Here is a 27,783-nt window from a genome sequence, read left to right as displayed (position 1 = left end):
ATGAGAGAGGGAGAGAAGGGAAGAGAGAGGAAGAGAGGGAGACAGGGGTAGAGAGAGAGGGAGAGATGGGGAGAGAGAGGGAGAGAGAGAGGAATTGAGGAAGAGAGAGGGGTAGAGATAGAGAGAGCGAGAGGAGGGATAGGCGAGAGGGACGAGAGAGGGAGAGAGAAGGGAAGAGAGGGAGAGAGGGGGAGAGAGAGGAAGAGAGGGGTAGAGAGAGAGAAGGGAGAGATGGAGAGAGTTGGATGAGAGGGGGAGAGAGAGGGGAAGGGAGAGGAAGAGAGGGGGAGAAGGGGAGACAGGGAGGGAGAAGGAGAAAGGAAGAGAGTGGGGTAGAGAGAGAGGAGGGAGAGATGGAGAGATGTATGAGAGAGGGGAAAGAGAGGGGGAGAGATAGAGGAAGAGAGAGAAAGAGAGGGGGCGAGAGAGGGAGAGAGATAGAGAGAGAGGGGGGGAGAAAAAGAGAGGAAGCGAGCCGGAGATGGAGAGGGAGTAGGACACAGTTACAGACAGGCAGGGACGTATACAGTACAATATGGTTCATTTTAAAGCTGCGTTAGGTGGGGGGTAGTTGTGTCAGGGCAGTGAGAACAGCCCTGGGGGGGCTGGCTGCCTGGAAAGGTATTTTATATCTTTTGTGAAGGGTGGGGGGGCAGACAGGTTTTGGCCCTCCAGCTGTTTCTCTGGCAGAGTCTCCGAGTGAGGGAGAGAGAGAGGTTATCTTACTATCATCTGTCTCTCTCTCTCTCTCTGTCTCCTTCCCCAATTCATTCCCCCTCACCCCCGCCCCGCCACCCCCCTCTCTCTCTTCAGTGTTGTGAGGGACTTTACACTATATTATGAATGCTAAATTCATATAAATGAGTCTCTCTCTCTCTCCCCCTCTCTCTCTCTCGCTCTTGTTCTATCTCTTGGTAGTGTAGTGAAGGAGTTATATACATTGCCAATTCTCTCGCTCTCTCCTCTTCCTCATCCCCTCTTTCACTCCTTGTCTATTTTCCTTCTTTTCTTTCTCTCCGTTATGAATCTCTCTCCCTCTCTCTCGCTCTCTCCCTCCAGTTTCTGGTTACAGTCTGTGTCCGTGGTGATTGACTCAGTATTAATGACTTAATGACTGCGCTCGGAAATTGTTGCATGAAACCAGTTATCCACCGGAAAACAAACAAACAAACAAACAAAAACAAAAAACAAAAACAGACAGTGAGGGAGATGGTGCAAAGTTGCTCGGCTCCATGTTGCATTATAATACCAGTAATAATGGTTGTTATTATTATGTTATAGCACTGTATTCCTCTACATGCATGTGCAAAACTCTTTCAGGACAAGAAGAGACAGACAGGGAGAGGAAATTGACACTACATGCGTATCTTTTACGCAACTGCTACTACACTGTACTAAACTGCACACTACCATTCAATATAACACATATTCATGAACAATGCATGCAAAAGGCACTGGAAGTCCCGTCGGATACTTTAAATTACAGCTGCGGTGCGTCGTATTGTTATTGCTCTGATTGTTATGCTGATTCCTACCATCGTTTGGAGAAACAGCTTGCGGGAAGGGGGCGGGGCAACGCGGGAGAATGGGAGGGGCTTAGTGGGTGCCGTGGCCCGTGATTGGTGATCAGACCGTAGAGGGGGCGGGGTCATCCAGGAGGGCCGTTGAACAAAACCAGATGGCCCGAGGTCGGGCTCAGCAGAAGTGAGCCGGTGCTGGAAGCGCGTCTGATCTCCCGTGTTTGTTTGCACTGCAGGACATTGAGAACTGGGACTCGCTTTTTGTGTCGTCGTCGTCGTTGTTTTGCTGCTATCTGTCCGTGTTGCGGTGGGTCTGCATCACAGCACCGCCTCCCTGCTCTACCCGCACGCCGCGATGGACGTGTTGTGGATGGTGTGCGTGGCCGTGGCTGCGGGGGTCGCCGCGGCGGAGAGGCACAGCGTGTACTGGAACAGCAGCAACCCCAAGTGAGTGCCTCGCCGGCCGCAGGGTGCGTGTGCTGTGCGTCTGCGGGCCGGTTGGGACCCGGTGCTGTGCGATCGCGGTGGGAGGTGGTCGTGGGGGGGGCAGCGCAGGGTGTGAGGGGTTAAACGGGGGAGTGTGTTTTGGGGGAATGTTTGTGTTTGTGTCAGTGACTTGGAGTGTGTGTGTGTTACAGGGTTGTTGCAGTGTGAGAGTGTGTTACAGTGTTGTTGCGGTGTGAGTGTGTTACAGTGTTGTTGCAGTGTGAGAGTGTGTTAGTGTTGTTGCAGTGTGAGAGTGTGTTACAGTGTTGTTGCAGTGTGAGAGTGTGTTACAGTGTTGTTGCAGTGTGAGAGTGTTACAGGGTTGTTGCAGTGTGAGAGTGTGTTACAGTGTTGTTGCGGTGTGAGAGTGTGTTACAGTGTTGTTGCGGTGTGAGTGTGTTACAGTGTTGTTGCAGTGTGAGAGTGTGTTAGTGTTGTTGCAGTGTGAGAGTGTGTTACAGTGTTGTTGCAGTGTGAGAGTGTGTTACAGTGTTGTTGCAGTGTGAGAGTGTGTTACAGTGTTGTTGCAGTGTGAGAGTGTGTTACAGTGTTGTTGCAGTGTGAGAGTGTGTTACAGTGTTGTTGCAGTGTGAGAGTGTGTTAATGTGTTGTTGCGGTGTGAGAGTGTGTTAGTGTTGTTGCAGTGTGAGAGTGTGTTAGTGTTGTTGCGGTGTGAGAGTGTGTTAGTGTTGTTGCAGTGTGAGAGTGTGTTAGTGTTGTTGCAGTGTGAGAGTGTGTTACAGTGTTGTTGCAGTGTGAGAGTGTGTTACAGTGTTGTTGCGGTGTGAGAGTGTGTTAATGTGTTGTTGCGGTGTGAGAGTGTGTTAATGTGTTGTTGCGGTGTGAGAGTGTGTTAGTGTTGTTGCAGTGTGAGAGTGTGTTAGTGTTGTTGCAGTGTGAGAGTGTGTTACAGTGTTGTTGCAGTGTGAGAGTGTGTTACAGTGTTGTTGCAGTGTGAGAGTGTGTTACAGTGTTGTTGCAGTGTGAGAGTGTGTTAATGTGTTGTTGCAGTGTGAGAGTGTGTTAATGTGTTGTTGCAGTGTGAGAGTGTGTTAATGTGTTGTTGCGGTGTGAGAGTGTGTTAGTGTTGTTGCAGTGTGAGAGTGTGTTACAGTGTTGTTGCAGTGTGAGAGTGTGTTACAGTGTTGTTGCGGTGTGAGAGTGTGTTAATGTGTTGTTGCGGTGTGAGAGTGTGTTAGTGTTGCAGTGTGAGAGTGTGTTACAGTGTTGTTGCAGTGTGAGAGTGTGTTACAGTGTTGTTGCAGTGTGAGAGTGTTACAGTGTTGTTGCAGTGTGAGAGTGTGTTACAGTGTTGTTGCAGTGTGAGAGTGTGTTAATGTGTTGTTGCAGTGTGAGAGTGTGTTAATGTGTTGTTGCGGTGTGAGAGTGTGTTAATGTGTTGTTGCGGTGTGAGAGTGTGTTACAGTGTTGTTGCGGTGTGAGAGTGTGTTACAGTGTTGTTGCGGTGTGAGAGTGTGTTACAGTGTTGTTGCGGTGTGAGAGTGTGTTACAGTGATTTTTGGAGAGTGTTGTTTGCTATTACAGCACAGACTGTAGACTGAAGAAAGTCCAGTGCAGCTGCCAATTGAACTGCAAGAGTACCTCTGTAGTGTTTGTGTTAAACATGGGGGGTGGGGGGGACACACTGCAGTGGAGGACACTTGTGTTAAAGACAACAACACGACACGAATGCGCTCCACGCGAGTCTGTGCTAAAACCTAGGAAGTGAGTGAGTGAGTGTGTCAGAAGATTGTGTAACTGAACATTAACCCAACTTGTTTGAACACGAATAGTGTGTGTACGCGTTTCTCGACAGTTTCTGTTTGTTACTATTATTTAGTTGTGGTAGTGTAGTAGTGTGTGTTAGATGTCCTAGTTGTGGTGAATAACAATAGTAGTGGATAACAGTATTGGTGTATAAGCATAGTAGTGTTAGTAGAAGTCCTAGTAGTGTATAAAGAGTGGTATTTGTTGAAGTCCTAGTAGTAATGTATAACAGTAGTAGTGTTAGAAGTCCTAGTAGTGGTATATAACATTAGTAATGTTAATAGAAGTCCTAGTAATGTTGAACAGTAATAGTTGTGTATACCAGTTGTAGTGTTAGTAAGTATTCTAGTAGTAGTTGTATATACCAGCAGTAGTGTTAGTTGAGGTCCTAGTAATAGTGAATAACAGGAGCAGTAGTGTATAACAGTAGTAGTGTTTGTCAAGGTCCTAGTAGTAGTGACTTACAGTAATAGTGTGAGTAAAGTTTCCTCCTCTGGCTGCTACGGAAAGCTCTCAGCCTTGACTTGCGGGAAGTGAGCAGCTTGAACACACACCCTGTGTCCGACGCTGTGGGGGGGATTAGAGTCAGAGCTGCTCCTCTGTTAGTGTCGAGCGGGTCGTGTTTTGTGAGTGGGGTCCCAGTGGGGCGCTGAGTTGTGCGGCGCCCTGCCGGGCTGTGTTGTCTGACCTGGGCTGCCGTGCCGTATTTCCAAATGTCTTTGGCAGGACTTTCACAACCTCATCACACCAATGAAACTTTTTTTTTTCCTCTCTCTCTCTCTCTCTCTCTCTCTCTCTCTCTCTCTCTCTTTCTCCCTCTCTCTCCTTAATGAGAGAGGGAGAGAGATTTACAGCATCTCCCTTAAGTGCAGTGATTTCGTAGCTGCCTTAATTACAAGTGGTGCGATTCTGCCTCATCAGCGAAGTGCACATTCACACTGACACAGGACGCAAGATGCGGATATGCAGTCGTGTTCCCACATATAAATATATATAAATACATGGTGTATATAAATACACACGCACACAGTGGCTGTACAGATGCTCCCTGTATAGAATGGGCTGCATTTATAAATACTCCAAGAAACACTGGAGTCAAGTCATATATATATATATATATATATATATGTGTGTGTGTGTTATATAAATACATGAATGTCTATGTAGGGGTCTCATATCATGTTTATAACTAAAGTGCAAGTGTAAGACCAGGTAACCAAATCTCATCACAAACCCACAGAAAGACCATATTCACAAACGACAACAATAATAAATGGCCGCAGAAAGTCAGTCATTGATTGGCTGGCAGTCACACAGTTCTATACAGTGATTGGGGTTAAAGGTCAAAAACAGCAGCAGCAGTAGTAGTAGTATAGGGGACAGAACTTTCACGTGTTTGTTTTTGTTCCTGTCGGTTTCACTTCCCCCTCGAGAACGCCAGCTCTCACTCTTGCACAGACTTCTGCAGTTGATTTATAAGGTGCACTGCACCCGAGGACTGCAGCAGCGGTTCGTGCGAGTTACCTGTACGGCTCTGTGTATAAACACGGGCGTGTCCGTGGCAGGCTTTACGAGGAGGGAGGGAGGGAGGGAGAGAGAAAGGCGGAGGCTGTGTGTGTGAGAGAGAGAGAGAGAGAGAGAGAGAGAGAGAGAGAGAGAGAAAATCGCCAAGTTTTGGGGGGCTTCTTCTATTCAGTCTCTTCTTTTTGTAATCTGGAATTGGAATCCGCTCAGTGTTCTAATGACTGGATTATATTTTTTGAATTAATTAATTTCAAATTTAGTTTTACTTGTTTTCACTCAGTATGAAGGTGGGGGGGAGGGGGAGACAAAGGGAGAGAGAGAGAGAGAGAGATGAAAGATGAGAGGGAGAGCAGTAAGGAGAGACCGAGATAAAATAAACTGGAACAACCCCCCCCCACCTCACCCACCCCCAGTAATTTCTGCAGTTTTGGGATTAAGTGTATTTTCGTGGGTGGGATTGTATTTCTTTTTTCAGTGTTTTTTATCCCGAAAAGGCGCTTTAAAAATAGCTCCCGCATCTGGCGGATTAGGGCTCTGCGCCGCGCATTCCGCATATTGCTGCTTTGCGCTAATAATAATAATATTGTGGAGATGAAGATGATGATTTTTGGATGATTATCGTTGTTCTTGTGGTCGTTCGGCTTCATCTTAATCCGTCCATTCCAGGAATCAAGTCTGGGGAGGGGGCATTGGTGGCGGGAGTGGGATTATGTAAATGGCGGGGGGGGATGGGGGGATTGCTGACTGACTGTACTGTCCCTCTTCTCTCTTGTTCTTGTTGTTTTTCTCACTTTGTTTTTTCTTCAGTCGCACTCCTTCGGTCTCTCTCTCTCTCCTTGTTTCTCTCTCTCTCTCTCACCTTCTGTCTCTCTCTCACTTTCTCCTCCTCTTCAGATCTTGCTCTCTTCCTCTCTCTCACCATCTTTCTCTCTGCCCCCCCCCGACTAATTATATTCAGTCTAATTGGCTCGTTTATTTGATTGCATTAGTGTTTTGAGACACGCATCACAATACACACAGTCTCTCACACAATACACATATTCTCAGTGTGTTTGTATATCAGTGCCTTCCTGTGTGTGTAATTTGTCTGTGCGTTTTGTGCAGTGTGCATCAGTGTGTGAGTAATGGCCTCGTGTGTGACTTGGCTGGGATGTGTAGTGTGCAACAGTCATGTGTGTAACTCTTGTTTGTGTGCGTCTCTGTGTGTGTATGTGTAACTCTTGTTTGCAATCGTGTGAGTATTAATCAGGGCTGTGAGTCTGCCTACCCCCCCCAGCACAGTTACTGGAAAAGTGATCAGTGATCGTGTAGCTGTGCTAATACACGTACTCGCCCTTTCAGCGAAACACGCGGACACACGTACCAACTATCAAATCAACACACACACACACACACACACAGTCCCAAGGCACGTACTCACACTTCCAACTAAACGCACGCGCACTCTCCCCCTCTCTCTCGCTCTTTCTGTGTACTTTATACTCTCTCTCCTTCTCTGTGTACTTTCCCCATTCCAATTCTCTCCCTCTCCCTCTCCCCCCCCCTCCCCCTCTCTCTCTATCTTTCTGGCTGCACTGTGGTGTCAGTCAGTGCAATGCAATGCAGTGCACCGCTGTGATTCAGCTGATAGACAACATTTCGCAACCCTCACCCCTCCCCCCCCATCCAGGAACAAGGTGTGTTTGAGACACGACTGGAGACGGGGAAAAAAAAGAAACTCCTTCCCTCCTCCCTCCTCTCTCTCTCTCCCCCTGCACCATCTTTTCCCCGGCCCTCGGTCGAGCCGTTACCTCGTTGAGCTGGAGGTAGTAGTAGTAGCGTTGTAGTAGTTTTATCCCTGGTGCAAAACCTGTCATTAACAACGCCCCACACTTCTGCACAACAATGCACATGCACAGAGGGATATTATAGTATAGCGAGTGCCTTGTGCTTATAAGGGATCAAGCCCAGGGAAAATAAACAAGAGCAAATCAGTTTGGAGCCTGTCTGAGCAGGAACACCCAGAGAGAGAGAGAGACTGAGAGAGAGAGAGAGACTGAGAGAGAGAGAGAGACTGAGAGAGAGAGAGAGACTGAGAGACAGGCTCTGTTGAATTCGTAAGTGTGTCATGACTGTGTGTGTTGTTCCCATCGGCCTGGTCCTGAGCACTGGGCCGGTCTGTCACTGCCGTGGCCACCCTGTCACTCAGTCGGGACAATAAAGATTTCCGAATTGAATAGAGAGAGAGAGAGAGAGAGAGAGAGTGTGCACATATAGATACAGATGGATGGAGCGGTAGAAGAAAGCGAGGAGGAGAGGGGAGGCAGAGAAAGTGAGAACTATTCTAGCTTCTTGCTCCGATAGTTAGACAGACGGAGCAAGGGGGGTTGGGGAGTTTGAAAGAAGTAGAGAGAGTAAAACGTTGCCGTAGCAACAGTGGAACTCCATTGTCAATATTATTCTTCCAAAAGATCAATGGAGTCCCACAACCTGGGAGGGTGGGATGGGTGCAGGGATGATCAGGATTTTATTTTATTTTTATCTGTCTTTTAGATGTTGCCTGTTTTAGTCCATATGCGCCCTCTAGCCACCCCCCCCCCACCCCAAATGTCTGTGTGCGGTGTCTGGATTAACACAGTCAGAGAAATTGCTCTTACATTTCTGAGTAATCCCCAGATGTCTAGTCTGTCGCTTCAGGGCAAAAATAAGACTCGGATTAGCAGCTGGTCTGTTGTACTGGATTGTGTCTCCCGAGGGCTGGAGACCCTGCTGGGCTGGACTGTGTCTCTGTAGGACCAGGGCTGAGACCCTGCTGGACTGGACTGTGTCTCTGTAGGACCAGGGCTGAGACCCTGCTGGACTGGACTGGAGCGGCAGTACGTGTCATTATTGAGCTGTGCAGGGACTTGATTTTGATTTGATTAGCCCGACGAGGAGTAAATAAATGTATCGGCACCCGGAAACCCTCTATTGTCCAGAATGAGCGTGAGAGCAGTGTGGGAGCGCAGGGCAGTGTGGAAGTTGTGTGACGGGGTGTTATTTGTGCGTCGGTGTGAGATCAAGAGCGAGAGAGAGTGTGTGTGTGTGTGTGTGTGTGTGTGTGTGTGTGTGTGTGTGTGTGTGTGTGAGTTGGATGTGTGCGTGAGAGTGCATGCAGGGGCGTGTGTGTGCGTGTGTGAGAGTCTGTGTGCGAACAGTTCTCTGTATTGTTCACCGGACACGCTGTTTTCCTGATCTGGGGGGGATGGGGGGACAGAATGGGGATTAACAGGGATTCCCCCCTTCCTTCTCAGTTTGCTTTCCTTCATTCTCTCACTCTTTTTCTCTTGACTTACCCCCTCTTTCTCTTTCTCCCTACTTTCCCTTTTTTTCTCCCTCTCTTCCTCCTCACTTTCTCAGCTCCCTTACACCCCCCCCCCGCCCCTCTCTCTGTGTTCTTCCTCTCCCCCTCTTATCCTAGGCACAGACTTCCCCTCTCCCACTCGCGGCTTCCTGAGTTCTCACCAACCTGCCTCTCTACTATTACTATTACTATTGTTGTTGTTGTTGATCTTGCGTATTTGGTTCTGTCTCTGTTCTCGTCGCACTGCGTTTCCTCTCCGGGAGTGGGGGCTGGGGGGGGGACGGGGACGTACAGGGGGTTCCATTAACGCACTAGTTCACACGGACGCCTCGGTGGTGTTATTGTCATTATTGCCGGGCTGAGGATTTAGTGCCGAGGTGGGAGAGGGTGTGTGTGTGTGTGAGTGAGTGTGCCGCTTGCAGTGATTATAGTACGGTGCAGTTATTAGTGCAGTAAGTGCAGTACAGTACATTTCAGTGCAGTAAGTACAGTACATTTCGGTGCAGTGATTAGTACAGTAAGTGCAGTGCAGTACATTTTGGTGCAGTGATTAGTGCAGTGCAGTACATTTTGGTGCAGTGATTAGTGCAGTGCAGTACATTTTGGTGCAGTGATTAGTGCAGTGCAGTACATTTCCATGCAGTGATAAGTGAAGTACAGTACATTTCCGTGAAGTAAGTGCATACAGTACATTTCAGTGCAGTGATTTGTACAGTAAGTGCAGTACAATACATTCCAGTGCAGTGCAGTGCAGTACATTTCCATGCAGTGATTAGTGCAGTAAGTGCAGTACAGTACATTTCCGTGCAGTGATAAGAACCGTACGTAGTTCTATTTAATTTTTCTCCTTCTCTAGCTTCTTTCACTGTCTTTCCCCCTATTTTCCTTCACTTTCCCTTGCATTCGCACTTGCCTTTTTTTCTTTTTCGTTCTCTTGTGTAACGAATGGTGTGTGTGTGTGTGTAGGTTAATAGGTGTTGTGAAGGGTGTCTCTAATTGTAGAAGAGATGTCATCCCATGCAGTTTGGAGTGAAATAACATCTTGTACAATAAGAGACACCCTTCACACAACCTATTCACTTATTGCAAATCACACACGCAATGATTTAGACGCACACATATCTTTGGCAGCGGATTTATGTGTTGTCAGATCTTACAATCAGCCCCCTCTTCTCTCCATGTCCAAATGTTTCGTCCCCGGACCCCCTGTAATTGAGCGGTCTGCGTTGTGTTCACATTGGTAACGAAAGTGTTAAGAACAAATTGTACATCCTGTGATTCTGCACTGCTGAACAGGAAGACGTTTATACACAAGGGGTATAGGAATGTTCGGAAACGCTGCTCTGTGATTGGCCGATTTCTGGTATGTGATTTATCATGCAGGTAGTGGTGTACAGTTACTATACAGCGTTCTGTACAGTGTAAAATCTCGGTCCCCTACTGCCACCTAGCGGCCAGCTGTTCATTCATTTATATCAATATCGGGCAACTTTATAATAACTCGTTTACACCCACTCTAACAATTTTGACAATTAATAATAATAATCATAATCGTATCAGGACCAGGTATACCAAATATACTGTGTGTCACGTTGTACAAATAACAAACATCGAGCGCCTTGGGGGAGGGCGAGCAGCCACCCGGTCGGTCTAGTCTGGAGGAGCGTGGCGTCGAGGCGGGTGTGACCCGGGCGAGGCCAAGCCGTTACCGTGCCGGGGCGAATCCTATTTTTTTCCTCTTTCGCCTGTCGGGTGTTCGAGAGCGACAACGCCTCTCTGAACAGCGGGGACGGGGACGGGGAGGGGGGCCGACGGGAGGATAGGGAACAGTTCAGGGACAAAGAGGGGAGAGGAAACTGGCAGAGAGCGAGAGAGACAGCAACAGAAATGCAGGATGCAGATGGACAGAGATGAGAGGCGACACTGGGGAGGGGGGGGGTTGAGTCTCTTCTTGTTAAAAAAAACTTTGAAACCGCCCTTCTGTATCAGATCAGACTGTCAAACCTGTCTCTACAGGTCCGTTGGAATCATAATAATGATGATTTGATTATTATTAATAGTTGGGCTTAAACTCCCAGGTTCTTCCAGTCATGCGAGTCACCATAGCAACTGCAAAGGCCGCGACTGTTGGCAAACTTTTTAAGCAGCCTCTCTCCCTTCGCTCAGGTCCCCTGTTCAAATACTGCCATCGCTGTGCAGGCAGCACAGCTAACGCATTTATTGCCTCCAGTACAACGACCTTTTATACTTTTTTTTTTTTTTTTTTCCTCTCTGCAGAACAGCGCTGTTGCCTGACTCGAAAACCCCTCTCCCTCGGATCTCTTGTTTTTCGATTCCGTCTTTCTCTTCTCTCTTCCCCGTGCACAAGAATGTGCCCCATCCCCCACTCTCTTTTTCTCTCCCCCCACCCCTCTCTCTCTCTCTCTCTCTTCCCCCCCAGAGTCTTCAAAGCACTATTTGTTGTCGTTTTGCGCCGATGTAACCATGAATTGTGTCGGTGCCACTTTGTGCCCCGGCCTGCCCGCCTGTCTCTCTCTCTCGGGGCCCCCCCATCTCGGAGGCCGCGTTTGTTCGGGTCTGTTACCCCTGAATAGGCTCCTCGTTAACGGATGGCCGCGACTCTAATCCCCCGGCATTGACGCCCGGATTACTCGGGCCCCCGCGAAACATAGGCCCTGTCAACCGTCCCATAATGACCCGGAATGCCTTTGCATTCCGCTGGAGAGCGACGCTAGAATGATCACTTGTAATGAAATCGGATAGATGGGAGTTAATGGCCGAGCATGTAAGAGTTGCGGTTAATTGGTGTCATGGCGGCAGTGCTGGCGATTTTGTACTGCGTTTTGTTTTTATTTCCATGCATAATGATTTATGTAGATTAGTTGTGTGAACTGAATTGAAATGTAACTGACTGGACTGCAGCAGAGACACTGACTGGACTGGACTGGACTCTATAGCAGAGTCACTGACTGGACTGGACTGGACTCTATAGCAGAGACACTGACTGGACTGGACTGGACTCTATAGCAGAGACACTGACTGGACTGGACTGGACTCTATAGCAGAGACACTGACTGGACTGGACTGGACTCTATAGCAGAGACACTGACTGGACTGGACTGGACTCTATAGCAGAGACACTGACTGGACTGGACTCTATAGCAGAGTCACTGACTGGACTGGACTCTATAGCATAGTCACTGACTGGACTGGACTCTATAGCATAGTCACTGACTGGACTGGACTCTATAGCAGAGTCACTGACTGGACTGGACTGGACTCTATAGCAGAGTCACTGACTGGACTGGACTGGACTCTATAGCAGAGTCACTGACTGGACTGGACTGGACTCTATAGCAGAGTCACTGACTGGACTGGACTGGACTCTATAGCAGAGTCACTGACTGGACTGGACTGGGCTCTATAGCAGAGTCACTGACTGGACTGGACTCTATAGCAGAGTCACTGACTGGACTGGACTGCTGTTTCTAGTTTTCATTGCCGTGCTTTGATGTTGCGGACCCTGCTAGTGTACAATAGTGAAGTGTAATAGTTAAGTGCGAGTGTATTTTCCCCGAGTGTGGAGTCAGTGTGTGTGTATGTGTGCGATTGTGCATTAACTGACAGCCTGGCTGACCCTCGTGACCCCCCCCACCATCATTCACATTCCATCAGTGAACAACAAGACTGAAAGCCCACCTCTCTCTCTCTCTCCTCCTCTCTCTTCCTCCCTCTCTCTCCTATCCCCAGGTTGTCTTTGTCTGTTTTTTTTTTCCCCTCTTTCTTTTTCGGTATTTTGTATCTCTCGCTCTCTCCTCCTCCTCCCTCCCCTCGGGCGAGCTGGTGAATAGAGCGACACGGGATAGATGGAGTCGGGCGATGTTAACAATGATAATAGGGCAACAATCGAGGCACACCGCATTGTCAGCTCCGCAGTGCTGCATCAGTCGTATGGCTCTGCTTTCCGTTTGTGACTTGGTTGTGTGTGTGTGTGTGTGTGGGGGGGGGCAATCGAGTGCCAGGCAGGCAGATGGCATGTGAGGGGGAGTCTGTGTGTTTCTGAGAGCAGTGTTAATGGCAGAAGTATGGGAACACATTTTTCTCTCTCTCTCTCTCTGACTGAGAGAGATGGAGGGGAGAGGTCTGAGAGAGATGGCGGGGGGGTCACGTTTGTGTTGCCCCCTCTCTTTCTTCCACCTAATTAGCCTGTAATTAGTCTGTAAATGGTTAATATGGGGCTCAGGGGGGGTTGAATAGAGTCTGTAAACCTCAATCAACAAACGGGTTAAAAAGAAGCTGGGGGAAAGACAGGGAGAGAGGAGGAGAGGAAGATGGACCGAGAGAGAGAGAGAGACAGACTGAGACAGACCGAGAGAGAGAGATCGGGTGTTACTGCCCCCTCCCCCGGCCCTCCTGCCCCTCCCTTATCCACCCATGGTGCCAGTGCCCTGGGGGGAGGTGTGGGTTCTAATTACCCCCCGCCCAGGGGCAACTCTTAGATCTTCTTTAAACTTTAATTACAGCTAATTTAGCACCTATCTACTCCCCCCACTCCTCCGCCTCTCCTCACCCCGAGCCTAGGACAGTGCGGACACACAGCCGGACCTCGGCCTGCCCTCCCTGCACAGAGATGTTAATCTGCACAGAGAGAGAGAGGGATGGAGGGAGAGATAATGGAAGTCGGAGGGGTGGGGGGCAGGTGCTGTAATCACAGGTTTATACAAAATTGAGATGGTATCTGCTGTCCATTGTTTGCACATTAGTCTCTCTCTCCCTCTCCCCCCCAGTCGACTGTGGGCACAGTCTCCTGCAGAATTAGTTAGTTCAGTTAAAACCACGCTTTCGGGAGCGCGGAGGGGGTCAGAGGTCAGGAGTGGGAGGTTAGAGGTCAAGTGTTCTTGGGCTGCGTGGTGCCATGAAGTCTCCGCACTCGTGTGTAGTCTACAGCCGCAGCTCCTACCGTGCCACAATCACCACGGGGTCTGCTGCTGCTGCGATCACGCCTTTCAGCGGGAGAGAGGGAGCGTGTCCCCGTGTGTGAGCGTGTCTCAGCGTCTCTGTGTGTGGGGTGGGTCCACGGAGCCGGTCTGTCTGACCGAACGTAGCGTCTGGAGTCGTAGGAGCCAGAGGGGTCAGTAAACTGGACAGAACTCACGGCATCATAAACCCAGAGAGACGGAGAGGGAGGGAGGGAGGGAGGGAGGGAGAGGACGAGGACGAGGACATTTGGCACCATGAGAATTACAGTTTGGGTGAAACTTAAAACCTTAAAACAACACACGGCCTCTTAAAACAACAGGAGGGAGGGAGTGTGTGTGTGTGTGTGTGTGAGAGAGAAGAGAAGAGAATTTGAAGGACTTGTCAAAATAAACGAGTTGGACCAGCCGAGCCAGTCTGCGTGTCTCCGCGTTGCGACTGCGCGTCTGTCTGTCTGCGGTGTGAGTGTGCGTGTCGGTATTTGCGTGTCAGCGGTTTGTAGCATGCGTGTTGTGTATTTTTTCTTGCCTAACCTGGCGCTCCCCCACTCTCTCTCCCTCTCCCAGGTTCCTGTGGGACGAGTACCGCGTCTCCGTGCAGCTCAACGACTACCTGGACATTGTGTGCCCGCACTACGCCCACGGGGCCGTGCCGTCCAGTGAGGCGGAGCGCTACGCCCTGTACTCCGTGGAGCGCGACGACTTCCTGGCCTGCCGTGCCGGGGGCCCCCAGGAGCTGCGCTGGGAGTGTGACCGGCCCTTCGCCCCCCACGGGCCCGAGCGCTTCTCCGAGAAGTTCCAGCGCTACACCCCCTTCACCCTGGGCAAGGAGTTCCGGCCTGGCGAGACTTACTACTACGTGTGTGAGTGTCAAGGGGCTGGACTGGGGTGTGTGTGTGTGTGTGTGTGTGTGAGTGAGAGTGTGTGTGTGTGTGTCATATTTATTGCTGCAGAGCTGTGTGTTAACCCCTCGCTCTCTGTCCCCTCACAGCCAAGCCCATCCATCACCACGGAGAGAGCTGCCTCAGGCTGCAGGTTGAGGTCGTTGCAAAGACAGGTGAGAGAACATGGGAACCCCCTCATGAGTTATAATGATGATATTAATGATATTAATAATATTAATAATAATACTAATGATGATATTTACACTTGTCAGCTTTCCATCAAGCCTCTTTTTGCCATTAAAAGTCCTGTCGAATTGAAACGATGACAATGAAAACCCAGAATGTCCACTGGATTCCGTAAATGTGGACTGAAAGTTTTTGTGTTCGTCCGGGGTGGATTTTTCCTCCGCCGAATCAGTCGGTTGTGTGACAAATGCCAGTGGAAACGGTTTTACCGATTACCGGTGCCTTGTCGAATACATTTGCAGTCGTGCCAAAGACTAAGTGCTTTGGCAGGAAATGATGTTGAAATTTTAAATATTTTTACATATTTTGGTCCTGATGAGGCAAGGAAACGCACCTTGGCTTGGAAAATGCGCGCAAACTTAATGAGTTTCATACAAAATGTGTTCGTTTAAGTGGGTGGAAACCTAGCTAGTAAACGGAATAAGAAGAATAATGATGACAAGGTTAATAACGTAGATTTTCCTGCTGTGTTGCAGGAGCTCAGGAGCCCCGAGTGGGAGGTGGGGTACACAACCCTGTGACCAGACTGCCTGCAGGTACACAGCTACGCAACTACACTCTGCGCACACCCTCACTGACTAACACACTAACGCACTGACTGACTAACTGAATAACCGACTCAACGCCCGACCGACGCACTGACGGAGACCCAGACAGACACCGTGGTTGTGATAATGACAGACCGACACAAACACACACACAAAATATACAAAGTCCCTGTGTATTAACCCCTCTCTCCCTCTTTCTCTCCCCCCCCCCCCCCCACAGACGACCCTGCAGTGGTCCTACCGGACGTCTTGAAGAGTGTGGGCAACAGCTCCGGCCTCCGCGCCTTCCCGCTCTCGCTCCTCCCTTCCATCCTGCTCTCCGTGCTCCTCCTCTCCCTGTTACTGTGAGGATGAGGCCTGGAACTTGAGGGGGGAAAAGAAGAAGAAGAAGAAGAAGAAGATATAATAACACTACGGTGTCCTGGGAGGGCCACACTGAACTGAACACTACTGTCAGGCCAGTGCTGGACATTGGCGCGCGCACAGAAGGAGAGAAAGATGGAGAGAGAGAGGGCCCAAACCCTCCCGCTGTGGCTGGAATGCTGCTCGGAGCTCTTGTGCTCCTCTCCGCACATCAGAGACAGAAACCGGACTGTCACCCCCACCCACACACACTCGCCTTCAACTCGAGAGAGGGAGGGAACTGCCATCCATCTTCTCATCACCCCTCCTTCCCTGAGAGAGCGGCGCACAGACTGCAGAGAACCAGTTCTATGGCTCCAAGCCGCCGCTTGCGTTTCATTTGAATTTTTTGTTGTGTTTTGTGGTCGTCCTCCTCGCTGCTTCGCTCGTTTTTGATTTTTGTATTTTGTTTCCGTGCGTTTTGGCTTCTGACGCCAGGAGAGACTGTTAAAACAATTGACGTGCAGCCCAGTATACTACACTACACTACAGTACACTACATTTTACTACAGCACAGTTCAGTACACATTTTACTACAATATACTACACTACAGTTCAATATACTACACTTGTGTCCACACATCGTCACTGTTAACAGCTCTGATCGTTTTTGTTTTTTTTCAGTTCTCGTCTTTGAAGCCAAAGGAATTCATCTCAACCTGCTTTATCGGTTTATACATTTTTTTGTTTTTATTATTATTTTCTCTAGACTAAGGTGTATATCCTAATGTAGCACATGGAGGGGAGAGAGGGAGAGCTGGAGATTAGCTTTTCACTGGATAACTGTGGGTTAGTTGATGGGGCTCTGGCAGTGAGTTTTGTTTGGTCTGTGTTTTGTTTGTCGGTCTTTATTGTCACAGCAAACAAACAAACACACACAACGGCAAAGCAAAGCTGGGTTTTACTGCCAGAGATCGGGGGAGGGGGGAGAGAAGGACCGGAAAGATTCTGCCAAAAACTGTGAGAAGAATTCATTAGAGCAGGGAAGCTGGTCTCCCTACTGTAGCACCTCCTTACACCCCCCACACACACTGACACTCTGACACTGAGAGGCACGCTGACACGGAGAGAGACGCACACTGACACGCTTACATGGAGAGAGACAGAGACACACACTGACACGCTTACATGGAGAGAGCCACTGAGACGCACGCTGACACTGATACACAAACAGACGCAGAGAGAGACCCTCTTGAGACACGCTGACACAAAGAGACACTGATACACACACTGACACGCTGACACAGAGAGACGCACACTGACACACACACCGCACAGAGTCACTCACCTTGCAGGCTGAGGTGAAATTTGGGGGACTGCTGTGTGGTGTGGTGGGGGTTGTTTAAGGACAGACGCAGAGACGACGGACGGACGCCGGGTCCAGATAGCTGCAGCACATCCGCTCCAAGCCAGATGCATTTCAGACACGGCGTATTAATGAACTAATGGAATTAATTGGCTTCAGCGGTTCGTTGATGCACTGAACAGGTGACCGCTGTCTGACGGGGCTGTCTGTCTGTCCGTCTCATGTTTTCTCTTTTTTTTTTTTTTTTTTTTTGGTTTGTTTTTGTAAAGGTTGTATGTAAACTGTAAAATGTCATGTAAAAATGTGTACATATATATATATGAATATATAAAAGTGATACATTTGATAACTGGAAAACAAAAATGCTTAAAAAAATTTAAATAAAAAAGTTATTAAAAAAAAAAAAAAAAAGTGCTACCCTTGGTTTTTTCTTTTGAGTTTATATAATGGTTTACCTTTCATTCTCTTTCTCTCTCTCTCTCTGCTCTCCCTCTCCCTCTCAATAAACTGATCTTTTTTTGTTTGTTTGTTTTGTCTCTCCATCTCTCTTTGCTCTCCATCTTCTCTCTCTCTCTCTCTCTCTAAAACTCCACTGTTTGCATCCCTGTTAAAACTTTTTACTAACCCGCCTGACAGGAATTTCCTACACTGAGGGATGGGGAGAGGGGGGCAGGGACCAAGAGAGGGAGAGAGAGAGAGTGTGTTGGGGGGGTATGGCGTGCGAGAAAGGGTGCCTGGAGGTGAATAAAAGAGAGGAGAGGGTGAGAGGACATTGACACCCAGGTGTGAAAATACCATCACTATCTCTCCCTCTCTCTCTGATCCTGGGAAAATCAAACATTGGTCAGTGATTGGACAGGACTGTAACTGTGTGGGTCGATCGTGGGGGTTTAATTCTCAGCAGAGCAAGAAAGTAAGTGCTAAACTATACCTCTCTGAAAACTCATACTTCAATTTGACTTGACTGCACAATTACCTAATCACACACTGACGTGATTACACTGAGCTTTCCACACAGTGACCTATCCACACTGACTACAGAACTGTTAGAAACATAAGAAACATAAGAAAGTGTCCAATCGAGAGGAGTCCATTCGCCCCATCGTGCTTGTTTGGTGTCCATTAATAACTGAGTGATCCAAGGATCCTATCCAGTCTGTTTATAAATGTTCCCAAATTGTCTCTTCAGCCACATCGCTGGGGAGTTTGTTCAGATTGTGACGCCTCTCTGTGTGAAGAAGTGTCTCCTGTTTTCTGTCTTGAATGCCTTGAAGCCCAATTTCCATTTGTGTCCCCGGGTGCGTGTGTCCCTGCTGATCTGGAAAAGCTCCTCTGGTTTGATGTGGTCGATGCCTTTCATGATTTTGAAGACTTGGATCAAGTCCCCACGTAGTCTCCTCTGTTCCAGGGTGAAAAGGTTCAGTTCCCTCAGTCTCTCAGTAGGACTTTCCCTTCAGACCTGGAATAAGTCTGGTTGCTCTCCTCTGAACTGCCTCTAGAGCAGCGATATCTTTCTTGAAGTGTGGAGCCCAGAACTGTCCACAGTATCCAGATGAGCTCTAACTAGCGCATTGTACAGTCTGAACATCACTGCCCTTGTTCTCAATTCTACACTTTTGACAATATACCCTAGCATCCTGTGTGCCTTTTTTATTGCTTCCCCACACTGTTTGGATGGAGAAAGTGAGGAGTCCACATAGACTCCTAGGTCTTTCTCATGCTTTACTTCATCTAGATCTGTTCCTCCCATAGTGTAATTATAGTGTTACACCCAGCCTGATAATTTGCTCATATAGTACAGTATATCTGCTTATTGTTTTACTTTTAATTTCACTACTGGAGATCCTGCTGGACTGGACTGGACAGTGTCTCTCCAGGAACAGGGCTGGAGACCCTGCTATACAAACAAAAGAAGGCAAAATCATGCTAATAAATGGGGTAAAATCATGGTTAAAAATGTTAAAAACCGTAGTAAAAATATGGTTAAAACATTGTAAAAACGTGGTAAAAACATGAAAAAGCATTGTAAGAAAATGATATCGTCATTGGAAAAAATGTAGAATTGCAGAAAAAAAAATCAAACATGGTAAAATCATATAAATATGTGGTTAAATGATGGTAACAACCAGGAAAATTGCAGTTAACACATGGTACAAACATGAGGAAGTACAGTATGCCATGCTAATAATATGGTATACTATGTATGTATTCACTGCTAGTTTCCCAATGGCATTATCTGAATTGTCGACTTTTGAACTTGTTCATCTGTTAAATCAATCACTTTGGATGATATCCGATTATAAAAAGCGCCAAAACGGGAGAGCTGTGTCAGGAGATGTCGGAACGGTATAATAATAACAATTATTAATATCTTACAAGACAAAAATACTGTGCATGTTCTCACACGCAGATATAATAATAGACACACGTCCCGACACGCATGCTCTATTTGAGCCGCCGGCCCTTTAAGAGCCTCCACTCTCCCCGCTCGCTTCCTGACTACAAAATCTACGTCATCCTCATCGCGCTCACCGATTGGCTCCCTGTGGTGGCCCGCCCCCCGACTCTAACCAATGGACGGCCGGCTGTGGAACTACAGATTACAAACGCGGAAGAGAGAGTTCTGCGTTTCCTTGTCCACGCCGCCCGAGATCTGTACACGCACCCATAGCTGCTAATCGTCGATATTGTTGATTTTAATCGAGATTTATTTACATTTTCAATCACCCAACTATTCGTGTTGTTTCGTCCTATGGATTTCCTGCAGGTGCTGTCATGGGCTTGTATAGTGTTCACTCTGGGCATGTTCTCCACTGGACTGTGAGTCTCCCGGAGAGCTTTCTCCGTTTAATCGATACATCTGTCTGTATTTACTCTGCATGTCTTCGACTGTCGCTCTGCCTCTGAAATAAAACCACCACTGTGTTGTTTTGTTGTTGACTTTTGTTACTTTTTAAAACCAACCAATCAATCAATCAATCGATGCATCGCTCGATCAATCAGTCCACTGATTCACGGCAGCAGCCGCAGGTGAACGAGTAGTAGTTGTAGTTGCAGAAGTATTGGCAGAGTAGCAGTGGAGTTGGAGCTCTGCGGGGAGTGGCTGTAGATGTTGTGTGTGCGTCTGAGACAGAGAGAGAGAGTGTGTGTGTGTGAGAGTGAGAGTGTCTCTGTCCACAGTGTGTCAAGAGAGTGAGAGTGTCTCTGTCCACAGTGTGTCAAGAGAGTGAGAGTGTCTCTGTCCACAGTGTGTCAAGAGAGTGAGAGTGTCTCTGTCCACAGTGTGTGAGAGAGTGAGAGTGTCTCTGTCCACAGTGTGTCAAGAGAGTGAGAGTGTCTCTGTCCACAGTGTGTCAAGAGAGTGAGAGTGTCTCTGTCCACAGTGTGTGAGAGAGTGAGAGTGTCTCTGTCCACAGTGTGTCAAGAGAGTGAGAGTGTCTCTGTCCACAGTGTGTGAGAGAGTGAGAGTGTCTCTGTCCGCAGTGTGTGAGAGAGTGAGAGTGTCTCTGTCCACAGTGTGTCAAGAGAGTGAGAGTGTCTCTGTCCACAGTGTGTCAAGAGAGTGAGAGTGTCTCTGTCCACAGTGTGTGAGAGAGTGAGAGTGTCTCTGTCCGCAGTGTGTGAGAGAGTGAGAGTGTCTCTGTCCACAGTGTGTCAAGAGAGTGAGAGTGTCTCTGTCCACAGTGTGTCAAGAGAGTGAGAGTGTCTCTGTCCACAGTGTGTGAGAGAGTGAGAGTGTCTCTGTCCGCAGTGTGTGAGAGAGTGAGAGTGTCTCTGTCCACAGTGTGTCAAGAGAGTGAGAGTGTCTCTGTCCACAGTGTGTCAAGAGAGTGAGAGTGTCTCTGTCCACAGTGTGTGAGAGAGTGAGAGTGTCTCTGTCCACAGTGTGTCAAGAGAGTTAGAGTGTCTCTGTGCGCAGTGTGTGAGAGAGAGTGAGAGTGTGTCTGTCCACATTGTGTGAGAGTGAGAGTGTTTCTGTCCACAGTGTGTCAAGAGAGTGTCTCTGTCCACAGTGTGTCAAGAGAGTTAGAGTGTCTCTGTGCGCAGTGTGTGAGAGAGAGTGAGAGTGTGTCTGTTCACATTGTGTGAGAGTGAGAGTGTTTCTGTCCACAGTGTGTCAAGAGAGTGTGTCTGTCCACATTGTGTGAGAGAGTGAGAGTGTCTCTGTCCACAGTGTGTCAAGAGAGTGTCTCTGTCCAAAGTGTGTCAAGAGAGTGAGAGTGTCTCTGTCCACAGTGTGTGATAGAGTGAGAGTGTCTCTGTCCACAGTGTGTGTGAGAGTGAGAGTGTCTCTGTCCACAGTGTGTCAAGAGAGTGAGAGTGTCTCTGTCCACAGTGTGTGAGAGAGTGATAGTGTCTTTGTCCGGAGTGTGTCAAGAGAGTGAGAGTGTCTCTGTCCGCAGTGTGTCAGAGACTGAGAGTGTGTCTCTGTGCGCAGTGTGTGAGAGAGAGTGAGAGTGTGTCTGTCCACATTGTGTGAGAGTGAGAGTGTTTCTGTCCACAGTGTGTCAAGAGAGTGTGTCTGTCCACATTGTGTGAGAGAGTGAGAGTGTCTCTGTCCACAGTGTGTCAAGAGAGTGTCTCTGTCCACAGTGTGTGAGAGAGTGAGAGTGTCTTTGTCCGGAGTGTGTCAAGAGAGTGAGAGTGTCTCTGTCCACAGTGTGTGAGAGAGTGATAGTGTCTCTGTCCAAAGTGTGTCAAGAGAGTGAGAGTGTCTCTGTCCGCAGTGTGTCAGAGACTGAGAGTGTGTCTCTGTGCGCAGTGTGTGAGAGAGAGTGAGAGTGTGTCTGTCCACATTGTGTGAGAGTGAGAGTGTTTCTGTCCACAGTGTGTCAAGAGAGTGAGAGTGTCTCTGTCCACAGTGTGTCAAGAGAGTGAGAGTGTCTCTGTCCACAGTGTGTGAGAGAGTGAGAGTGTCTCTGTCCACAGTGTGTCAAGAGAGTGAGAGTGTCTCTGTCCACAGTGTGTGAGAGAGTGAGAGTGTCTTTGTCCGGAGTGTGTCAAGAGAGTGAGAGTGTCTCTGTCCGCAGTGTGTCAGAGACTGAGAGTGTGTCTCTGTCCACAGTGTGTGAGAGAGTGAGAGTGTCTTTGTCCGGAGTGTGTCAAGAGAGTGAGAGTGTCTCTGTCCGCAGTGTGTCAGAGACTGAGAGTGTGTCTCTGTGCGCAGTGTGTGAGAGAGAGTGAGAGTGTGTCTGTCCACATTGTGTGAGAGTGAGAGTGTCTCTGTCCACAGTGTGTCAAGAGAGTGTCTCTGTCCACAGTGTGTCAAGAGAGTTAGAGTGTCTCTGTCCGCAGTGTGTGAGAGAGAGTGTGTCTGTCCACATTGTGTGAGAGTGAGAGTGTCTCTGTCCACAGTGTGTCAAGAGAGTGTCTCTGTCCACAGTGTGTCAAGAGAGTGTGTCTGTCCACATTGTGTGAGAGAGTGAGAGTGTCTCTGTCCACAGTGTGTCAAGAGAGTGTCTCTGTCCAAAGTGTGTCAAGAGAGTTAGAGTGTCTCTGTCCGCAGTGTGTGAGAGAGTGGGAGTGTCTCTGTCCACAGTGTGTCAAGAGAGTGAGAGTGTCTCTGTCCACAGTGTGTGAGAGAGTGAGAGTGTCTCTGTCCACAGTGTGTGTGAGAGTGAGAGTGTCTCTGTCCACAGTGTGTCAAGAGAGTGAGAGTGTCTCTGTCCACAGTGTGTGAGAGAGTGATAGTGTCTTTGTCCGGAGTGTGTCAAGAGAGTGAGAGTGTCTCTGTCCGCAGTGTGTCAGAGACTGAGAGTGTGTCTCTGTGCGCAGTGTGTGAGAGAGAGTGAGAGTGTGTCTGTCCACATTGTGTGAGAGTGAGAGTGTTTCTGTCCACAGTGTGTCAAGAGAGTGTGTCTGTCCACATTGTGTGAGAGAGTGAGAGTGTCTCTGTCCACACTGTGTCAAGAGAGTGAGAGTGTCTCTGTCCACAGTGTGTGAGAGAGTGAGAGTGTCTCTGTCCACAGTGTGTCAGAGACTGAGAGTGTGTCTCTGTGCGCAGTGTGTGAGAGAGAGTGAGAGTGTGTCTGTCCACATTGTGTGAGAGTGAGAGTGTCTCTGTCCACAGTGTGTCAAGAGAGTGTCTCTGTCCACAGTGTGTCAAGAGAGTGTCTCTGTCCAAAGTGTGTCAAGAGAGTTAGAGTGTCTCTGTCCGCAGTGTGTGAGAGAGTGAGAGTGTCTCTGTCCACAGTGTGTCAAGAGAGTGAGAGTGTCTCTGTCCACAGTGTGTGAGAGAGTGAGAGTGTCTCTGTCCACAGTGTGTGTGAGAGTGAGAGTGTCTCTGTCCACAGTGTGTCAATAGAGTGAGAGTGTCTCTGTCCACAGTGTGTGAGAGAGTGAGAGTGTCTCTGTCCACAGTGTGTGTGAGAGTGTCTCTGTCCACAGTGTTTCAAGAGAGTGAGAGTGTCTCTGTCCACAGTGTGTGAGAGAGTGAGTGTCTCTGTCCGCAGTGTGTGAGAGAGTGAGAGTGTCTCTGTCCACAGTGTGTCAAGAGAGTGAGAGTGTCTCTGTCCACAGTGTGTGAGAGAGTGAGAGTGTCTCTGTCCACAGTGTGTCAAGAGAGTGAGAGTGTCTCTGTCCACAGTGTGTGAGAGAGTGATAGTGTCTTTGTCCGGAGTGTGTCAAGAGAGTGAGAGTGTCTCTGTCCGCAGTGTGTCAGAGACTGAGTGTGTCTCTGTGCGCAGTGTGTGAGAGAGAGTGAGAGTGTGTCTGTCCACATTGTGTGAGAGTGAGAGTGTTTCTGTCCACAGTGTGTCAAGAGAGTGTGTCTGTCCGCATTGTGTGAGAGAGTGAGAGTGTCTCTGTCCACAGTGTGTCAAGAGAGTGTCTCTGTCCACAGTGTGTCAAGAGAGTGAGAGTGTCTCTGTCCGCAGTGTGTGAGAGAGTGAGAGTGTCTCTGTCCACAGTGTGTCAAGAGAGTGTCTCTGTCCACAGTGTGTCAAGAGAGTGAGAGTGTCTCTGTCCGCAGTGTGTGAGAGAGTGAGAGTGTCTCTGTCCACAGTGTGTCAAGAGAGTGAGAGTGTCTCTGTCCACAGTGTGTGAGAGAGTGAGAGTGTCTCTGTCCACAGTGTGAGGAAGTGAGAGTGTCTTTGTCCGGAGTGTGTCAAGAGAGTGAGAGTGTCTCTGTCCGCAGTGTGTCAGAGAGTGAGAGTGTGTCTCTGTGCGCAGTGTGAGAGAGAGTGAGAGTGTGTCTGTCCACATTGTGTGAGAGTGAGTGTCTCTGTCCGCAGTGTGTCAAGAGAGTGAGAGTGTGTCTCTGTCCGCAGTGTGTCAAGAGAGTGAGAGTGTCTGTCCACAGTGTGTGAGAGTGTCTCTGTCCGCAATGTGTCAAGAGAGTGAGAGTGTGTCTCTGTCCGCAGTGTGTCAAGAGAGTGAGAGTGTCTGTCCACAGTGTGTGAGAGTGTCTCTGTCCGCAATGTGTCAAGAGAGTGAGAGTGTCTGTCCACAGTGTGAGAGAGTGAGAGTGTGTCTCTGTCTGCAGTGTCAGAGAGTGAGAGTGTATCTCTGTCCGCAATGTCTGAGAGTGTGTCTCTGTCCGCAGTGTGTGAGAGAGTGAGAGTGTGTCTGTCCGCAGTGTGAGAGAGTGAAAGTGTGTCTCTGTCCGCAGCATCAGCGAGAGTGGGTCTCTGTCCACAGTGTGTGTGTGAGAGTGTCTCTGTCCACAGTGTGTCAGAAAGTGAGAGTGTGTCTCTATCCACAGTGTCAGAGAGTGAGACTGTGTCCCTGTCTGCAGCATCAGAGAGTGAGAGTGTGTCTCTATCTGCAGTGTGTGTGTGTGAGAGTGAGAGTGTGTCTCTGTCCGCAGAATGTGTGTGTGAGAGTGTGTCTCTGTCCGCAGTGTGTGAGAAAGAGAGAGAGTGTGTGTACAGAGCAAGGAGGAAATATAGTTGTGTAAATAATCCATGAACTCTGAGCCGGATCCCATCAGTAACTGTTTGTCATAAGTAAATAGACGCCTCCCGCACACCAACACAAACTCTCACCCAGACGCACTCGAGTGAATTTCTCTCCCTCTGTTTCCCCTTTCCTTTCTCTCTCTCTTTCTTTCTGCAGTACTGACCTTCGGAGAATGGTGTCCAGTGGCAGTGCCGAAAATGTCCAGTTCCTGCCCTTTCTGACCACTTGCCTGAAGTAAGAACCCCCATCCCCCCACAATATACACACTACACACACACACTACACACACTACACACACTCGCAGGTGCAGTAACCTCGACCGGCTGGACAGTGCGTTACAGTGCTGTGGGTTGTTGTCTGTGTGTGTTGTGCAGTAACCTGGGCTGGCTGTACTACGGGACTCTGAAGAGGGACGGCACCCTGGTCATCGTGAACAGCATCGGAGCGGTGCTGCAGGCGGTCTACATCTCGGCGTTCTGCCTGTACACACAGCACAGGGTCAGTGTGGGAGAGTGTGCGAGCTTGTGTTGTATAGGTGTGTGTACCACATCGTGTGACTGTGTCGATTGGCGTTTCAGAGGCGGGTGCTGATGCAGACGGCGCTGGCGGCGGCGGGGCTGTGTGTGGGGGTGCTGTACTTCACGCAGCTGCTCTCGGACCCGGACACTCGCCTCAGCCAGCTGGGCCTGACCTGCTCCCTCTTCACCATCAGCATGTACCTGTCACCCCTCACCGACCTGGTAACCACACACCTGAGCACGACACAGTGCCACTGAACACGATACGGCGCAACTGAGCGTGACATATCGCACTCGGACCCAACCTTGCACACCTGAACATGACACAGCGCACCTGAGCATGAGATAACGCACCTGAACACAACACTGCACACCTGAGCACACCAGAATATCTACATACCTGATCACACCTCAACCACACCCCACACACATCAGACTGACTACACAGTATCCTGACACAGTAACACTCTCTCTCTCTCTCTCTCCCTCCCTTTCTGTCTTTGTCTCCCACCCCCCCTCGCTCTCTCCTTCTCCCTTTCTCCTTGTCTGTCTCCCATTTCCCCCCTCTCCCTCCCTCCCTCTTCCTGTTCTGTCTCTTTGGCTGTATCGCTCCCTCTCTTCCTGCTCTCCTCTCTGTCTTCCTGTTTGTCATTCTCTCCCTTTGTGTAACCTTCACCCCCTCCATCCTGTCTCTTTGTCTTCAACTGTCTTCATCCCTCCCTGTATTCTTCTTGTCTTTTTGTGCTCTCTGTCTGTATTTCTCTCTCTCTCGCTCCCTCTCGTTCCTCCCCCAGGTGCAGATCGTGCGCAGTAGGTCAGTGAAGTGTCTGTCCTACTCGCTGACTGTGGCCACATTCCTGACCTCCACTTCCTGGACTCTGTATGGACTGCAGCTGCAGGATCTGTACATCATGGTGAGAGAGGGGGAGGGAGAGGGAGGGATGGAGGGGGGGAGAGAGGGGGACGGGGAGAGGGGGAGAGGAGGATGGAGAGAGGGAGAAAGAGAGGGAGGTAGAGGGGGATGGAGGGAGAGGGGGAGAGACAGAGGGGGACAAAGAAGGAGAGGGGGATGGAGAGGGGGAGAGGGAGAGGAGGATGGAGAGAGAAAGAGGGAGCGGTAAAGGGGGACAGGGATGGATGGAGGGGGAGGGGGATAGAGGGGGATGGAGAGGGAGGGAGAGGGGGATGGAGATAGAGGGAGAGGGGGACTGAGTGGAAGAGGGGGAGAGGGAGGGAGAAGGAGAACATATCGTTGGTGTTTTTGTGTTAATATAAACTGTCTTTGTCATTCGTCTCTCTCTCAGGTTCCCAATACTCCAGGCATAGTGACCAGCCTCATCCGATTCTGGCTGTTCTGGAGGTTCACGCCCAGCTCCCCAGAGAAGTTCTCCTATAGGCCGCTGCAAGCCTGAGGGGCGGGGCTACCCGTCGCAATAGAAAGGACTGCATCGCCAGCGCCGTGACCTCTGCCCTCTGACCTCGGAACTCCCGCGAGGTCAACTCCGTGGCAACACGCAGAGATTCTAGAGGCCTCTGCAGTTGCCTGTAGCGACAATCACTACTCCTTCAACTGCCAAAGATTGATGAACGAATGACACACACACACACACACACACACACACACAGATACTCCAATACACACTGACACACACACACAGATATATATACACAAATATTCACAGACACCCCAACATGGACACGCAACTTTCTCCCAAATCCACTGTTATACTCCCAGCCCCCCACACACTACACACACACACACCACACTGTGTGTTAATAATAAATGTAAATAGTTTTTCTAAAAGTATATATATATATATATATATATATATATATATAGTGTGTGTGTGTGTGTGTGTGTGTGTGTATGTGTATTATGCAATCGTTTACAATGTGCAGTGTAGCTCCAGGTCTGTCTGTTCTTCCTTAACCTTTTTATTTTATTCGACTTTTTCGACTTTTACTCCACTTTGCATCTCTGAGAGAAATTGAATTTGTACTGGACCGTAATTGGCATTGAAGAGATTAGAAGCTGAAGACGGCAACACAGGGCCACTGTCCTCCGACTCGTGTCCGAACCAGCCCGTGTGAACATGACCGACAATAAAGTGCCTTCTGTTGTTATTGCAAACAAAATCTGTCTGTCTGTCTCTCCAGCTCCCTTTCTCCCCATCTGTCGTTCTCGCACCCTCTCCTCCAGTTCTCTGGTGGAAATCATTTCGCTCCTCGCTCCCTCTGTCTCTCTCTCCATCTGCCCCTCTTCCTTGGTCTGCCTTTCGTTCTTATGTTCCTTCTCCATCTGCCTCCCTCTCTCCCTCCCTATTATACAATGTAAAATCATATTATACTGCATAAAATAGTATAAAACACTGACACTGATCATAA

At 49.0% G+C, this 27,783-nt stretch overlaps 2 protein-coding genes across 3 annotated transcripts; both read left to right on the top strand.

Moving 5' to 3' along the window:
- The first annotated feature begins 1,684 nt into the window (after positions 1-1,684).
- On the top strand, positions 1,685-17,220 carry LOC136767481 (ephrin-A1). Of its 2 annotated transcripts, XM_066721279.1 has the most exons (5): positions 1,685-1,967; positions 14,163-14,458; positions 14,587-14,652; positions 15,202-15,261; positions 15,494-17,220. In XM_066721279.1, the coding sequence occupies exons 1-5, from the start codon at positions 1,876-1,878 to the stop codon at positions 15,619-15,621; spliced, it is 642 nt and encodes a 213-aa protein (XP_066577376.1). In that variant the 5' UTR covers positions 1,685-1,875; the 3' UTR covers positions 15,622-17,220. The 2 variants fall into 2 exon arrangements, with proteins under 2 accessions (XP_066577376.1, XP_066577377.1); XM_066721280.1 differs by lacking the exon at positions 15,202-15,261.
- Positions 17,221-19,588: 2,368 nt separating this feature from the next.
- On the top strand, positions 19,589-27,771 carry slc50a1 (solute carrier family 50 member 1). The gene is made up of 6 exons (XM_066721275.1): positions 19,589-19,801; positions 25,037-25,114; positions 25,255-25,378; positions 25,459-25,620; positions 26,193-26,312; positions 26,703-27,771. The coding sequence occupies exons 1-6, from the start codon at positions 19,734-19,736 to the stop codon at positions 26,808-26,810; spliced, it is 660 nt and encodes a 219-aa protein (XP_066577372.1). The 5' UTR covers positions 19,589-19,733; the 3' UTR covers positions 26,811-27,771.
- The last annotated feature ends 12 nt before the right edge of the window (positions 27,772-27,783 follow it).

The sequence above is a fragment of the Amia ocellicauda genome, chromosome 14 (assembly GCF_036373705.1).
Source record: "Amia ocellicauda isolate fAmiCal2 chromosome 14, fAmiCal2.hap1, whole genome shotgun sequence".
In the NCBI taxonomy this organism is placed as follows: domain Eukaryota; kingdom Metazoa; phylum Chordata; class Actinopteri; order Amiiformes; family Amiidae; genus Amia; species Amia ocellicauda.
Note: the sequence above shows the minus strand (reverse complement) of the source record. Positions and strands in the feature narration are given on the sequence as shown.

Coding starts and splice junctions, on each gene's coding strand:
- slc50a1 (XM_066721275.1), top strand. CDS start 19,734: ATGGATTTCCTGCAGGTGCTGTCATGGGCTTGTATAGTGTTCACTCTG. Junction 19,802..25,036: donor GGCATGTTCTCCACTGGACT/GTGAGTCTCCCG, acceptor TTCTTTCTGCAG/TACTGACCTTCGGAGAATGG. Junction 25,621..26,192: donor TGTCACCCCTCACCGACCTG/GTAACCACACAC, acceptor TTCCTCCCCCAG/GTGCAGATCGTGCGCAGTAG.
- LOC136767481 (XM_066721279.1), top strand. CDS start 1,876: ATGGACGTGTTGTGGATGGTGTGCGTGGCCGTGGCTGCGGGGGTCGCC. Junction 14,653..15,201: donor TGAGGTCGTTGCAAAGACAG/GTGAGAGAACAT, acceptor GCTGTGTTGCAG/GAGCTCAGGAGCCCCGAGTG. Junction 15,262..15,493: donor TGTGACCAGACTGCCTGCAG/GTACACAGCTAC, acceptor CCCCCCCCACAG/ACGACCCTGCAGTGGTCCTA.